At 35.7% G+C, this 13,676-nt stretch overlaps 2 protein-coding genes across 2 annotated transcripts; both read right to left on the bottom strand.

Moving 5' to 3' along the window:
* Positions 1 to 2,681: 2,681 nt before the first annotated feature.
* Positions 2,682 to 3,341, bottom strand: LOC107819515 (small ribosomal subunit protein uS9). The gene has a single exon (XM_016645625.2). It carries the CDS (start codon positions 3,286 to 3,288, stop codon positions 2,845 to 2,847), a length of 444 nt encoding a protein of 147 aa, XP_016501111.1. The 5' UTR covers positions 3,289 to 3,341; the 3' UTR covers positions 2,682 to 2,844.
* A 9,383-nt stretch (positions 3,342 to 12,724) lies between these two features.
* LOC142173542 (secreted RxLR effector protein 161-like) lies at positions 12,725 to 13,393 on the bottom strand. The gene has a single exon (XM_075239152.1). It carries the CDS (start codon positions 13,391 to 13,393, stop codon positions 12,725 to 12,727), a length of 669 nt encoding a protein of 222 aa, XP_075095253.1.
* Positions 13,394 to 13,676: the final 283 nt, after the last annotated feature.

Raw genomic sequence — 13,676 nt, 5'->3', positions numbered from 1 at the left:
ATCTGAACTCAGTTCCGATTTTTTTTTCCATCGTCTTACACGCGCTACTATATCGATATCTCGGTTTTGGTTTAGCTAGGTGGCATTGGTTATACAGATCAATTTGCTTCTATTGCGTTATTAACTGCGTTGGTTCTAAGTTTTTTTTTTTTTTTGGATCTTCCCTCTTTGTGATGTTACGCCTACGGAAATATACACTTCTCTTACTCGAGTGTTCGGGTTGTAGGCAAAACGGGTGAAGTTAAAAAAGAGTTATTTTTTCAGACTTGTAAATAAAAAATAATTGATTCAAAAATCATTGAAAAATAGTCATTTTGTGACACCTTCAATCATCGAATTGCCAATGAAATCGTATATATTTAGAAGTCTATAGAGTGACGCCAACCATTTTAGGTAACACGTTCCTTTTATTTGTGTTTTCCAATTATCGCTACCGTGTAACATTATTGGTCTTAATAGTGATTTTCTATGACTTACAGTCGAACATCTCATATTTACCATATTATTTTCTTATAAACTAAGCATAGATATCTGGACTATGTGTGACTCGCATACCGAAATTCTTCTCACAACGGTTAAGCTAAAGTAAGATTGTGTGTCAAGTTTCTTATTTTCTTTCTAGTTTTAACATTAGGTCGATTCGTCGATTAATATAATATTACTTGAAATTAGCATGAAACATGAAATCGAATCACATATACTATAGGTCAGCACATCTATAACGCATACAAACTTGCGGCGGATCCTTGAGTTAATGCCTTACACTTGTGATATCTCAATCATATATAAGAAGTAATTCTACATATTTAAAATTGATTTTCATCAAGCACATACAGCAGGATTTCTTTGCATATCTCCGGTCTTCCTATATATTATTATAAATGCTACAAAATTAAAAACAAGGATTGAATGCATACATGATCGTTGTTGAGGCACATTTGAAACAAACACTACATCAAAAGCATCAGTTTGTGTGTCTTGTCACTGTATGTTGGTTTCCGGGACCAATCTATGCCTTGCTTGTCTCTGTAAAAACCACTGATATAAGCATCATAACCTGCTACTCGGTAGGAGTCATATGCATTGATACATGTCCTCAAATGATACAAACTGTCAAAATCCAATGAAGTTTCTCTTTCAGGTTGACTGGTATCAGAACATTGTCGACTGTATGCCATAATACATTAGCTAGCAACCTGTAGCTCCTTGTGTATTCGCATACATCTTCCTTGGCTACACTTGCATAATTACTTGTATCAGCATACTTGTCAAAAATTTCAGCAATCCGTATCTTGAATATACCGTCGACAGTGGTGTATTTGAATATGTTACTTTGGTCATACTTGCCTTTCTTCCTCAGTAGTAAAATATGATGTACCTATCCATCAGTGATTTTTACAGAGACAAGCAAGGCATAGATTGGTCCCGTGAACCAGCATACAGTGACAAGGCACAACCTGATGCTTTTGATGTAGTGTTTGTTCCAAATGTGTCTCAACAATAATCTAGGAGCATGTATGCATTCAAATCCTTTTTTACTTTTTGTAGCATTTATAATAGTATATAGCTTGACTTCCCATGCTTTTCTAACATCTCCATGGCACTCACAAACCTCTAAAGGAAGACCATCTAGTTCCTAAACTTTTCTACCCTCACATTTTCCATTACATCCTTTACTTCAATCGATCCAATTCTACGATGTAATTAAGATACATAACTTCATGTCTATCGATGTAGGTTTGCAACATTCTCGTGATTTTTTCAAAATCACTCTCTTATACTCTTCACCACTAACGTAATTTTAGTATCCATGAGTGCTTTTAATATACAATCCTTCCTCTTCCCTTATCCTTGCATCCCCATCACCATTCATTTCCTTTAACTCGACTTCATACTTCCGGTCACAATTTCCTCCATAGATACAATCCCAAGAGATGGGAACAGTGGTTTGTGATAATTGTTCAAAATTGAATGTATGGTTAATGTCTAAACTCATACAATTTGTTTTATAATTTGAAAATCATAAAGGCAGGACAGAGTGAACCACTCTCATTCAATGGGACTCACAACAATCCAATAGAATGATACCCTTTAGCTAGCACATGCTAAAAAGAATAAGCAAATACCCGTCTAAGAACTTACACCTCCTGCATCTCTCAAAATATGTACCCTTCGCACTATTTCCCCTCTCAAACCCCAACGCAATCTTTAGTCTTTCCCATCATCACCACTAAAATTCATTCAAAAAGCCACTTCATTCCAAACCCCGACTCAATCTTCCAACTACCGCAACTGAATTCATTCAAAAAGGAAAAAATGAAAGAGAAGAAAAAGAAAAAGAAAGGGACAGTTTCTCACTGCATTTTTTCTTTTTGATTGTTGTGTCTCACTGCATCTAAAAATCAGGCACTTTGTATTTTATCTCTTTTCTGTCAAACACGTAATTAATAGACACGAATCTGAATAGATCGAACCCAAATATGAAGTGTCAAATGAATAATGAGATCAAGCTTAGTAGCTTGAACATTTAACTTTCAATTTTGTACAGCTTGTCTTGCCCAATATCTGGATGACAAGCTTCATAGGTATCCTAATTAAACAATTAAACCTTTATCACAAGATATCCACTGAGCTAATAAGGCAATCGCAACTAACGATATCATAAGAAGCAGTGTAAGATATTCAGCAAAAATAGTAAAGCCTTAACTCAAACACGCAAAATTAATCAGAAACCTTCCAACAAAAGAGGTCTTTAAACAACACAAAAAGTACTAATCCAAAACATTAATTTAAATATTACCGTAAAGGAGGTAAGCATCAAAGTACTGAAGCTTGAAAATCAAATTAACGGTAGGATTTCTGGAACCTAGCACGAGCACCACGCCCACCAAATTTCTTAGGCTCACAGCGCCTAGGATCAGCAACAAGCAAAGTCCTATCATACCTCACCAAAATATCCTTAATTTCCTTCTTCGACTGCTCATCAACGTACTTCTGGTAAAAAGCAACAAGTGCTTTAGCAATGGACTGACGGATAGCGTAGATCTGAGAAGTGTGACCACCGCCTTTGACGCGGATACGCATGTCCACACCAGCAAAGCGGTGACGGCCCAAGAGAAGGATTGGTTCAAAGGCCTTGTAGCGAAGGATTTCGGGCTGGACCAACTCGATTGGGACACCGTTGATCTTGATCAGACCGCGTCCGCGCTTGCAGTGAGTCACCGCCACTGCTGTCTTCTTCCTCCCGAAGCATTGCACTGATTCCGCCGTTGCTTCTAGCTTCTGCATTTTGCCTTGATTGAGAGCTGAAAATGGGAGTGTGAGAGGCGAAAGAGTTTGGTTAGGGTTTTTGAAGTAAAACAAGTTTGGGCTTGAGAACTTTTTAGTTTGGGTTTCTTCGTTTACCTACTAGAGTGGCCCAATATGCTTGGGATTTTTACACAAATAGCCGGTTGAATTTACTGTTTATTTTTTCTAGCCGGTGTACATAAACAACACACAAATCTAACACTGTTATATATATATGATATAAATACTATACATATTTAATATATCCGTTGACTATTTCTAGTTTAAGCGATTGGATGGGTTATTAAGTTAGTTCTTCGATTCTCTTTCGTTTTTAGACACAACAATAGAAAATGCATTGGTGGTAAGAAAATGGAATTTTCACCTAGCTATACTATATTAGAAATCTATTTACCTATGTTCGCTATGTTTTGCAATTTTTAATAAGTATCTAGGTTTTTCTTACAAATTATATACATTGCTCCTTATAAGGCTTCCACTCCATTATTAATGCCTTCAATTAAGGGATTCAATTACATCATTTCCTCTCTCTTTTTTTCCCTCTCCTCTTCTCTTTCCTTTTTTTTTTACATCAAAATCCCTTAATCTACTCTTAGAATCTCCATCTTCTCTCTTCCCACCACTGCCGATAGCTTTATATTATTAAAAATTCGTCAATTGTATCGTTCTTTTGCTGGGAGACTGGACTATACTGAAAATGAAGAAATATTCAGGAATTGTATGATAAGTGTATCATAATTGTACTTGAATTGTATCAGATACATCAATGTCTAAAATATAATTGTATCATATTTGTATCACAGTTGTATCTAGCTTATATCTGGTACATTAATACCCAAAAATATACATGAACAATACTAATGAATTAATATACAATTATCGTACTTGTGATACAAACTGTGAAATTCGTCACGAACTCACAATTGCTCGTAACAATACACAATGAATATACAATTACCATATATTTATAATATAATTCCTGCAATAATTATGATACATATACAATTATAATACAATCACGATACATTTCTGAAAAATTGTGATACAATTATGATCTTCATCTTCTTCGAGTTTCAATCACAACTCTACACTAAAAATCTAATATAATCGTATAGTATTGTATCGAGTATTATTTTGGGTATTGATGTATCATATACAAGTCACATACAATAAAGATTTTAGAAAGAAAGAAAACAAGATTCAAAACTTACCCACAACTTGATTCTAGAGCAATATTCTGAATTTCTTCTGCATTGTATCAATAAGAAATAGAGATTTTGGGTGATTAGTAAGAAAGAGAGAAATTGGGTTTAAAAACCTTTGGAAAAGAAAAAGAATCAAAAAAAATGGGGAGGGGGGGGGGGTGGTTATAAAAATAAAAGAGAGTTTTTGGGTGATTATTAAGAAAGAGAGGGGAAAAAGTAGAATCTTAAATGTAAGGGGAGTTATTGGAAATGGGGGGTGGGCGGGTGTAACTGACAGGCTAAAATCTTTTTAATGGTTTTGTATATAACTTGTAAATATAGATATACAAATTAATTAATAAGGAATATAAATAAAGGTGGTAAATATGTTTCTATTATAGTATATCTAAGTAAAAATCCCAAACAAAATTACTAGAATGTTTATTGCTAGAGTGCAAGTGTTAAACTTCTTTAAATACTGCTAGAAATTTTTAAATTTTAAAAAGATGCATTAGTTCATACACTAATTCATATAATGAGTTATCATCGGAAAATTCAAATTGCACTTTAAGCTTCTTCACTGCCAAAATATAAATGTAAAGCCAATAAATTTTAACACTACTTTGAATTAATGATGAATAATATGTATAATGATGTGATTCAGACGACTCCAAGGTGTGTATGGACCATACAAGGATGGTGAAATAATTGGACATGGTAACATGTGCACAGAGTTTGAAAGCTTTTCTTATTATTATTACAGAATGATTTGAACCTTAACCAACATTTTAATTTTTAGAGTTTTCGCCCCAACCATACAAGTTGTTGAGGGTTCAGAGTGGTGAAAGCGACAGTAGGTTGATGAAAGTTGGAAAGAAACCAAGGTAATGGTACATGGCTCCCTCGCGCCAGCTCCTACGTCACGAGAAGGATGTGCTTGAGCTCAGGAATTGCTCGCTCTAGCATGCATTGTGCGGGGCATTTTCATACATACCCACTTTTGGGGCCACTATTGAAGTTATACCCGTATTGCAAAAAAATTTGTAAAGTATACCCGTTAGGATCAGAAGTAGTTCAATCTCTTCAATGCAACATCAAATTTCAAACCTGAAGTTTTATCTTTCAAATATAACTTTAGTTATTTAAATCTGAAGCTAAGCTTGTCAAAGCCTGAACTTCAGACATAAAAATTTGAAGTTAAGCTTGTCAAACCTAACTTCAAACATAAAATTCTAAAGTTATCTTTATAATACTCAACATAATAACCAGCCTAAAGCCATAATTTTTAAACCCCACAAATCATTTGTCTACTTTGTTAGGATCGGCAACCCGATTAGTGTGGAATTTAGGTAAATAACGTTATAATGGCAATAACAAAGACAATGCAAGTTGATAATAACGCTAATTAAAGCAGATAAAGAAGGCACAAATTTAACGTGGTTTGGTCAAGGTGACCTACGTCGACAAACGGAGAGGAGCAATTTCACTATACCAACATGACTACAAAATTAGAGCAAATACTCTAATTAGTCCCAAATAACCCCGAAAGAATAACCCCACAAGATCACTCCAAAGAAAAGGATCACACAAATATTTTTCAATACTCAACCCTCTTACAAAATACTCTCAATGCAGGAGGAGAGAAAGATAAGAGAATAAAGACTCTTAAATTATTGGTGTGTTTAAGAAAGGGAGCAACATCAGTATTTATAGGAGAGATTGAACTAGGTTTTGCAAGTTCACAAAGGCAAGTTTCGAACTTGCAAGAGATCTCCACTACTTATCTAAACTTGGCGGCCAAGAATAAATCTCTGCCAAGCACATCTTCTTATAGGAACACACCTATTTGGCAACTAAGAATGAGTTGGATTTTACAATAAAGAAAAAGTCATCCTTTTCTTGTAAAGCCAGTTAGGCCATATTACAAATCTCTACCTTGGCCTAATTTTGGCTAATATAGTAAATTTTCTCCACCTTATCCGCAAAAGCCCGAATAGGCAAAATCATTCTTCATAAATGCCAACCAAGTTCACGCAAAGCTTGAACTTGACAACCGGAAGAGGCTTCGTAAACATATCAGTACGATTGTCTCTAGTGCTGATCTTTTGAACAGAGACTTTTCCTTCATCAATGGTTTCTCGGATAAAGTGATATTTGATATCAATGTGCTTCGTCCTCTCATGATACATTTGATCTTTAGTCAAGTGAATGGTACTTTAATTATCACAGAAAATGGTAATACCACTTTAGTGTGAACTGAGTTTAGCAAATAGACCCTTCAACCACAAGGCTTCTTTGATCTCCTCGGTCACTTTCATATATTCTGCTTTGGTAGTAGATAAACTACTACATGTTGTAATGCAGCTTTCCAACTGATAGCGCAACCACCAATGCAAAATACATAGCATGTCAGTGATTTTCTTTTGTCAAGATCGCCTGCATAATCTGAGTCTACAAAACTAGCCAAAGTGTTAGTGTTTCTCCCAAACACCAAACATGTGTTTGAAGTACCTCGCAAGTATCCGAGAATACATTTCACAGCCTGCCAATGTGCTTTACCAGGGCAAGCTATATACCGACTTACCAAGCTCACTGCTTGTGAAATGTCTAGACGTGTACAAACCATTGCATACATAATGCTACCAACTGCACTGGAATAAGGTACATGTGTCATATACCTCGCTTCTTCCTCTGACTGTGGGGACTAAGCAGCCGATAACTTAAAATGAGTAGCAAGAAGGGTACTTACAAGTTTAGCATCTTTCATGCCAAACCTCTCCAAGTACTTCTCTGGGTCAGGAATAGCCTGTTGGTTACTCGATATCTTTTGATCTCCATGCCAAGGATTTTCTTAGCTGCTCCCAAATCTTTCATCTCAAATTCACTTTTCAACTGACTTTTCAAATTGTGAATTTGTGTCAAATCCTTAGCAGCAATGAGCATGTCATCAACATATAATAATAGGTATACAAATTAACCATTATTTAACTTCCGAAAGTAAACACAACTATCATACATGCTCCTCGAATAACCATGACCCAACATAAAGGAATCAAACCTTGTGTACCATTGTCTTGGAGGCTGTTTTAATCTGTACAAGGATTTCTTCAACAAGAAAACATGATCTTCTTTTCCTTCGATTTCAAATCCTTACGATTGATGTATGTATATTTGTTCCTCAAGTTCGCCATGTAAGAAAGCTGTCTTAACATCAAGTTGTTCTAATTCCAAATCATACATGGCAACGAAGGCAAGCAAGACACGAATAGAGTTATGTTTAACAACAGGTGAGAAAATATCATTAAAATCAACTCCTTGTACCTAACTATAGCCCTTTGCAACTAATCGTGCCTTATACCTCGCATCTTCAACCCCTGGAATGCCATTTTTTTCTTGAAGACCCATTTGCAACCAACAATTCTCTTGGTTGATGGCGGCTTCACAAGAGACCAAGTACCATTCTTGTGGAGAGACTCAATTTCTTCATTCATTGCAACCAACCACTTGGCTGAATCAGCACCAGAAATTGCTTTTGAATATTTTGATGGTTCTCCAATTTCTTCAGTTTCCTGTGCAACTGAAAAATCAAATGAAACATAATATCTTAACCTTAATGGTTGTTTACTTTCTCTTCTTGGTCTATGTTTGGCTATAGAATACTCCTCTTCTTCTAGTTCAACTTCAGGAGTCTCAACTTTAGGAATTTCAGCTTCTGGCTCGACTTCAGGAGTTTCAACTGTATTTTGCTCCAAAGTTGATGAGCTTGGCTCAAAAGGAATGCCAATCCCAACTTCCACCTGCTTCTGTATACTCTTCCCTTTATCTGTATTACAAGAACTAGAAGACTCTTTTCCGGAATGTAACATAAAGGATTCATCAAAGGTTATATCTCTGCTAATTATAAAGTTTGGTGTCATAGGATCAGGATACCATAGTCGGTATCCTTTCAACCCAGATGGATACCCAAGGAAAGTGCACTTTTTAGCCCTTGGCTATAATTTTTCATCATTTACATGCATGTATGAAGGGCAACCAAATATCTTTAAATCGGAATAATTAGCAGGAGTACCTGACCACATTTCCTCTGGAGTCTTAAAGTTCAAAGGTGCAGAAGGAGCACGGTTGACAATATAACAAGCTATAGAGATAGCTTCTGCCCAAAAGACGTTTGTCAACCCAACATTTAAAATCATGCAACGAGCTCTTTCCAAAAGAGTTCTATTCATCCTTTCTGCCAAACTATTTTGTTGAGGTGTCATTCTCACAGTATGGTATCGAGCAATTCCTTCATTCTTCCAGAATTCGTTGAATTCATCATTACAAAATTTCAAACCATTATTTGTTCTAAACCGCTTAACCTGTTTTCTTTTTTTGGTTCTCAATCAAAACTTTCCATTTTTTGAAAGTTAAGAAAACATCACTTTTATTTTTCAGGAAACAAACCCAAACTTCCCTTGAATAATCATCAATGAAAGTTAACATATACCTGACACCACCCTTTGACGGGGTACGTGAAGGACCCTAAAGATCGGAATGAATATAATCTAAAACACCTTTTGTTCTATGAATTGTTGGAGATTTAAAGATGACTCTTTTCTGCTTTCCGAACACACACTATTCAATTTTCAGTACTTTGGCCACACAAGAGACCTTTTTTGCTGAGGATCACTCATATGCCCCAATCGCATATGCCACAATTTGGTGATGTCAGAATCTGATTTATCTGATGTTGAAATTGCAACAGCACCTATAACAGTAGATCCCAATAGAGTATACAACGTACCAGATCTACGTGCTTTTATGATAACAAGAGCACCACGAGAAACTTTTAAAAATCCACATTTACCTGTGTACTTACACCCAAGAGATTCTAGAGTGCCCAAAGAGATGAGATTTTTTTTTAAGTGAGGAACATATCTAAACATCGGTGAGAGTTCTCACCACACCATCGTGCATTTTGATTCGGACTGTGCCTTTACTAATAACATTGCAGGCAGTATTGTTGCCCATCAAGACAACTCCACCTTCAACATATTCATATATGGTAAACAAATCCCAATTCGGACACATATGATAAGATTAACCCGAATCTAAAATCCACTCATTGTTAGATTTGAAACTATTATTAGTTGCTAAAAAAATAGTTCTCTCAGTCTCATCAATAGCTACACTTGCTTCGGCAGTGTTAGTATTTTTATGCTCATTTTTCTTTTCTATATGCTTTTCATTGTTTTTCAATTTAAAGTATTCAAAAATAATGTGGCATTTCTTATGGTAGTATTTGCACATGATATTTATGTATCTGGATTTTGACATTGATTTAGGTCTTGAATCTTTCTTATTGGATCTACCTCTTACAAACAAGCATTCTTCTTGGTTCCCACTAGTTTCCTAGTAATATCTTTAACTATTTGTTCTTTTAATTTTAAAATAGATTTGACATCTTTATAAGAGATATTATCCTTTCCATAAAGCATAATATCTCTTATATGCTGAAACGACTAGGGTAAGGAAATAAGCAATAACACGGCTTGATCCTCATCTTTGATTTCAGCATCTATGTTACTTAAATCCATAAGAATGGAATCAAAAGTATCAAGATGTGTAAGTATAGAGGTACCTTCAACCATACGAAAAGTGTAGAGTTTTTGCTTTAGATAAAGCCTATTTTCTACTATCCTTTTTATACATAGGGTTTTTAGTTTTTCCCGTATGTCTTTGGCTGAGCTTTCTGCAACAAATTCATGCAAAACCTAATTTGAAAGATTTAAAATAATACCTGATTTTGCCTTTTTGTCTATGACGGCAAACTACCCGTCTATCTTTTTATTCGGCTTCTTCTCCTTTCCTTGCAATGCCATATCTAAGACATCCTGAATTAGGATAGCTTCAATCTTTAATTGCCACATCCTGAAGTTTGCACTTCGATCGAATTTCTCAACATAAGTCTTTGTTAGGGTCATATTGGCTACAGAAACTAACCCGGTTATATCCGGCTATGGTACTAATTTGTTAGGATCGGCAACCTAGGTAGTGCGGAATTTAGCCAAATAACATTATAATGACAATAACAAAGACAATGCAAGTTGATAAAAACGTTAATTAAAGCAGATAAAGAAGACGCAAATTTAACGTGGTTCGGTCAAGGTGACCTACGTCCACAAGTGGAGAGGAGCAATTTTGCTATACCTACAAAATTAGAGTAAATACTCTAATTAGTCCCAAATAACTCCGAGAGAATAACCTCACAAGATCACTCCAAAGAAAAGGATCACACAAGTATTTCTCAATACTCAATTCTCTTACAAAATACTCTCAATACAAGAGGAGAGAAAGACAAGAGAATAAAGACTCTTGAATTGTTGGTGTGTTTAAGAAAGGAGAGGAGCAACAGTATTTATAGGAGAAATTGAACTAAATCTTGCAAGTTCACAAAGGCAAGTTGCCAACTTGCAAGAGATCTCCACCACTTATCCAAACTTGGTGGCCAAGATTAAACTTTGCCAAACACATCTTTCATATAGGCACATGCCTATTTGCCAACTAAGAATGAGTTGGGTTTTACAATAAAGAAAAAACCATCCTTTTCTTGTAAATCCAATTAGGCCATATTACACGTTTCATACAAAGACCAAACAAGTTGCATGTTGAGTGATATAACAATGAATTTGAAAATGTTAGATAAAATGAGGGGTGAGAACAACAAGTTGTGTACCTTTTTGTCACAGCGGAGATTGTTGAACTCACCACAAAAATAATTTCCCCAAGTCGAACTTTGAATCTCTTGGAAACAGAGTTAGAATTTCATCGAACTAAGTGTCTTTTATCCTTGTGTGATTTTTTTGGAAGCAGAAGAAAGTTTCAGTTTTTCTCTTTCTTGCTGAGAAGAAGAAAACTTACGTGATATATATATAAGAGAAGTTAACCCACATTGAAAAACTGATTAACCCCATCACTATTTAACTGTGTATGGTGGTTTTTTTTTTGAGTAACTTCCTTTTACCTTATCTCTTTTAGATGGGTCGGGTCTGCCCACATGGTGCGACCCGAGATCCAAACCCAATATCCAACATCTCCCACTTCGCTCATGGTAGGCTATACCCAATCCAATTTTATGTCAATAACATACGTAATTCATACAGACAAATAGTTCATGCGACCTACGAGCATTAAGACCTATAATATTTCAAACTCATTAAAGTTGTACTAAAGCTCTATGTATAAATCCAATCACATATGGAAAGGATGCATTACCAATATGAGGATCTTATTACTCGCAATACCCCAGACGTCATTCACTACTCCAGTAGTAGATATTTGATCCCTCATCCTCGGAAGAGGTGAACTCGAGTTTAAATATAACATTGTACCCACAATTACACTCAATACCCCCAATGGTAAGTGTAATGGCCGACCTGTAAATACAAGCTATTACTAATTTTAGTTGTCTTCCCTTTCCACTCGAATCTATTCATTCCAGATCAACTGCTTTCCTAGACATGCACTGCATTGCCGAATCGCTCATGGCTATTAGTGACATGCTAAAGTAGCAATATCGATTGACACTTTAAGATACAGTAAAAGGTCAAAGGGTATTTTAATAAAAGTTAATATAACTTTTCGGGATCTCACACAATGAAGAAGCAGGGATCCGTTCTTCTATTATCCCATTGGTCGCTAGCACACGTGGTATGAAACACATGTTACAGTGGTCTCACCTTATATTGGCGCGTATTCTTATTCTTTTAATCATTCTACACCGTACATATCTTGGTCTAGACACCTTCAAGTGTCTAACCCGAGTTTCTCACTTCAACAATCCTCAAACCATCTTCTTAGAGAAACTCGCATATGTCTTACAAAACAAGTCATAATCAAATAGTGAAATTCGTAAATTGTCAAGAACGACCTCTACAAGTAAATATAACCCCGCATTATCCAAGGTTCTATAAGGTCTCATCTCTTCACGATTCTTAACGTATGAGGCGATTGCTCGTGTGAGAGAGCCAATCTCGCGACTTGTTCGACACACTTTATCAACAAAAATATTATCACATACATACGAGATATAAGCATAATTCAAGAGTCAAATAATGATGAGCATATTATAATACTAAAGTCATTTTACAATACATAAATATGTTTTATATCCTTCGCAAACATAGAGCCATAACATGTTTCTCAAACAGGTCACTAGATATCGCCTTTGTAAAAGGATCAGCTATCATGCTTCACGTAGGAATGTACTGTAAATTTATCTCTCCACTTGCTACCATGTCTCTTACAAAGTTATACTTGATGTCAATGTGTTTGGTCTTGTTGTAATACTTAGGATCATTTGTATATGCAATAGCCGCTTGACTATCACAATATAGAGTCATGGGACCCTGAGAGTTCTTTGTAATATCCAAATGCTCAAAGAATCTCTTCAACCAAACAACTTCTTGTACTGTAGACGCACAAGCCACGAACTCAGCTTCCATTGTTGAAAGGGTTGTACATGTTTGTTTCTTACTTTTCCATGACATAGCACCACCATTAAGTAATAAGGCATAACCAGATGTTGATTTTCTATCATTCCGATCACCAGCCCAATCAGCATCTGTATATCCTCTCAAGTATAAATCATTTCCACTATAACATAGTGAATAATCTGCAATTCCCTTCAGGTATCTGAAAATTCTCTTCACAACTTTCCAATGATCTCTTCCAGGATTGGATTGATACCTGCTAACCAGACCTACGACATAACAAATGTCTGGGCTAGTACACATTATAGTGTACATCAAGCTCCCGACAGCACTTGAATATGGAACTCGAGACATGTCTTCCTTTTCACTTTTAGTTTTGGGACACATTTCAAGGCTTAAAGTTTCACCTCTCGCTATTGGAGTATCCATGGATTTGCAACCATTCATGCGAAAACGCTCCAAAAGTTTCTTTATATAAGTTTCTTGAGATAGACTCAATAACTTTTTGGAACGGTCTCTTTGGATCTTAACTCCAAGGGGTGAGAACAACAAGTTGTGTACTTTTTTGTCGCAGCGGAGATTGTTGAACTCACCACAAAAAGAATTGCCCCAAGTCGAATTTTGAATCTCTTGGAAACAAAGTTAGAATTTCCACGAACTAAGTAGCTTTTATCCTTGTGTGGTTTTTTTGGAAGCAGAAGAAAGTTTATGT

The sequence above is a fragment of the Nicotiana tabacum genome, chromosome 19 (genome assembly GCF_000715075.1).
Source record: "Nicotiana tabacum cultivar K326 chromosome 19, ASM71507v2, whole genome shotgun sequence".
In the NCBI taxonomy this organism is placed as follows: Eukaryota; Viridiplantae; Streptophyta; class Magnoliopsida; order Solanales; family Solanaceae; genus Nicotiana; species Nicotiana tabacum.
The sequence above is the reverse complement of the archived record's forward strand: the minus strand, read 5'-3'. Positions and strand labels throughout refer to the sequence as shown.

Coding starts and splice junctions, on each gene's coding strand:
- LOC107819515 (XM_016645625.2), bottom strand. CDS start 3,288: ATGCAGAAGCTAGAAGCAACGGCGGAATCAGTGCAATGCTTCGGGAGG.
- LOC142173542 (XM_075239152.1), bottom strand. CDS start 13,393: ATGGATACTCCAATAGCGAGAGGTGAAACTTTAAGCCTTGAAATGTGT.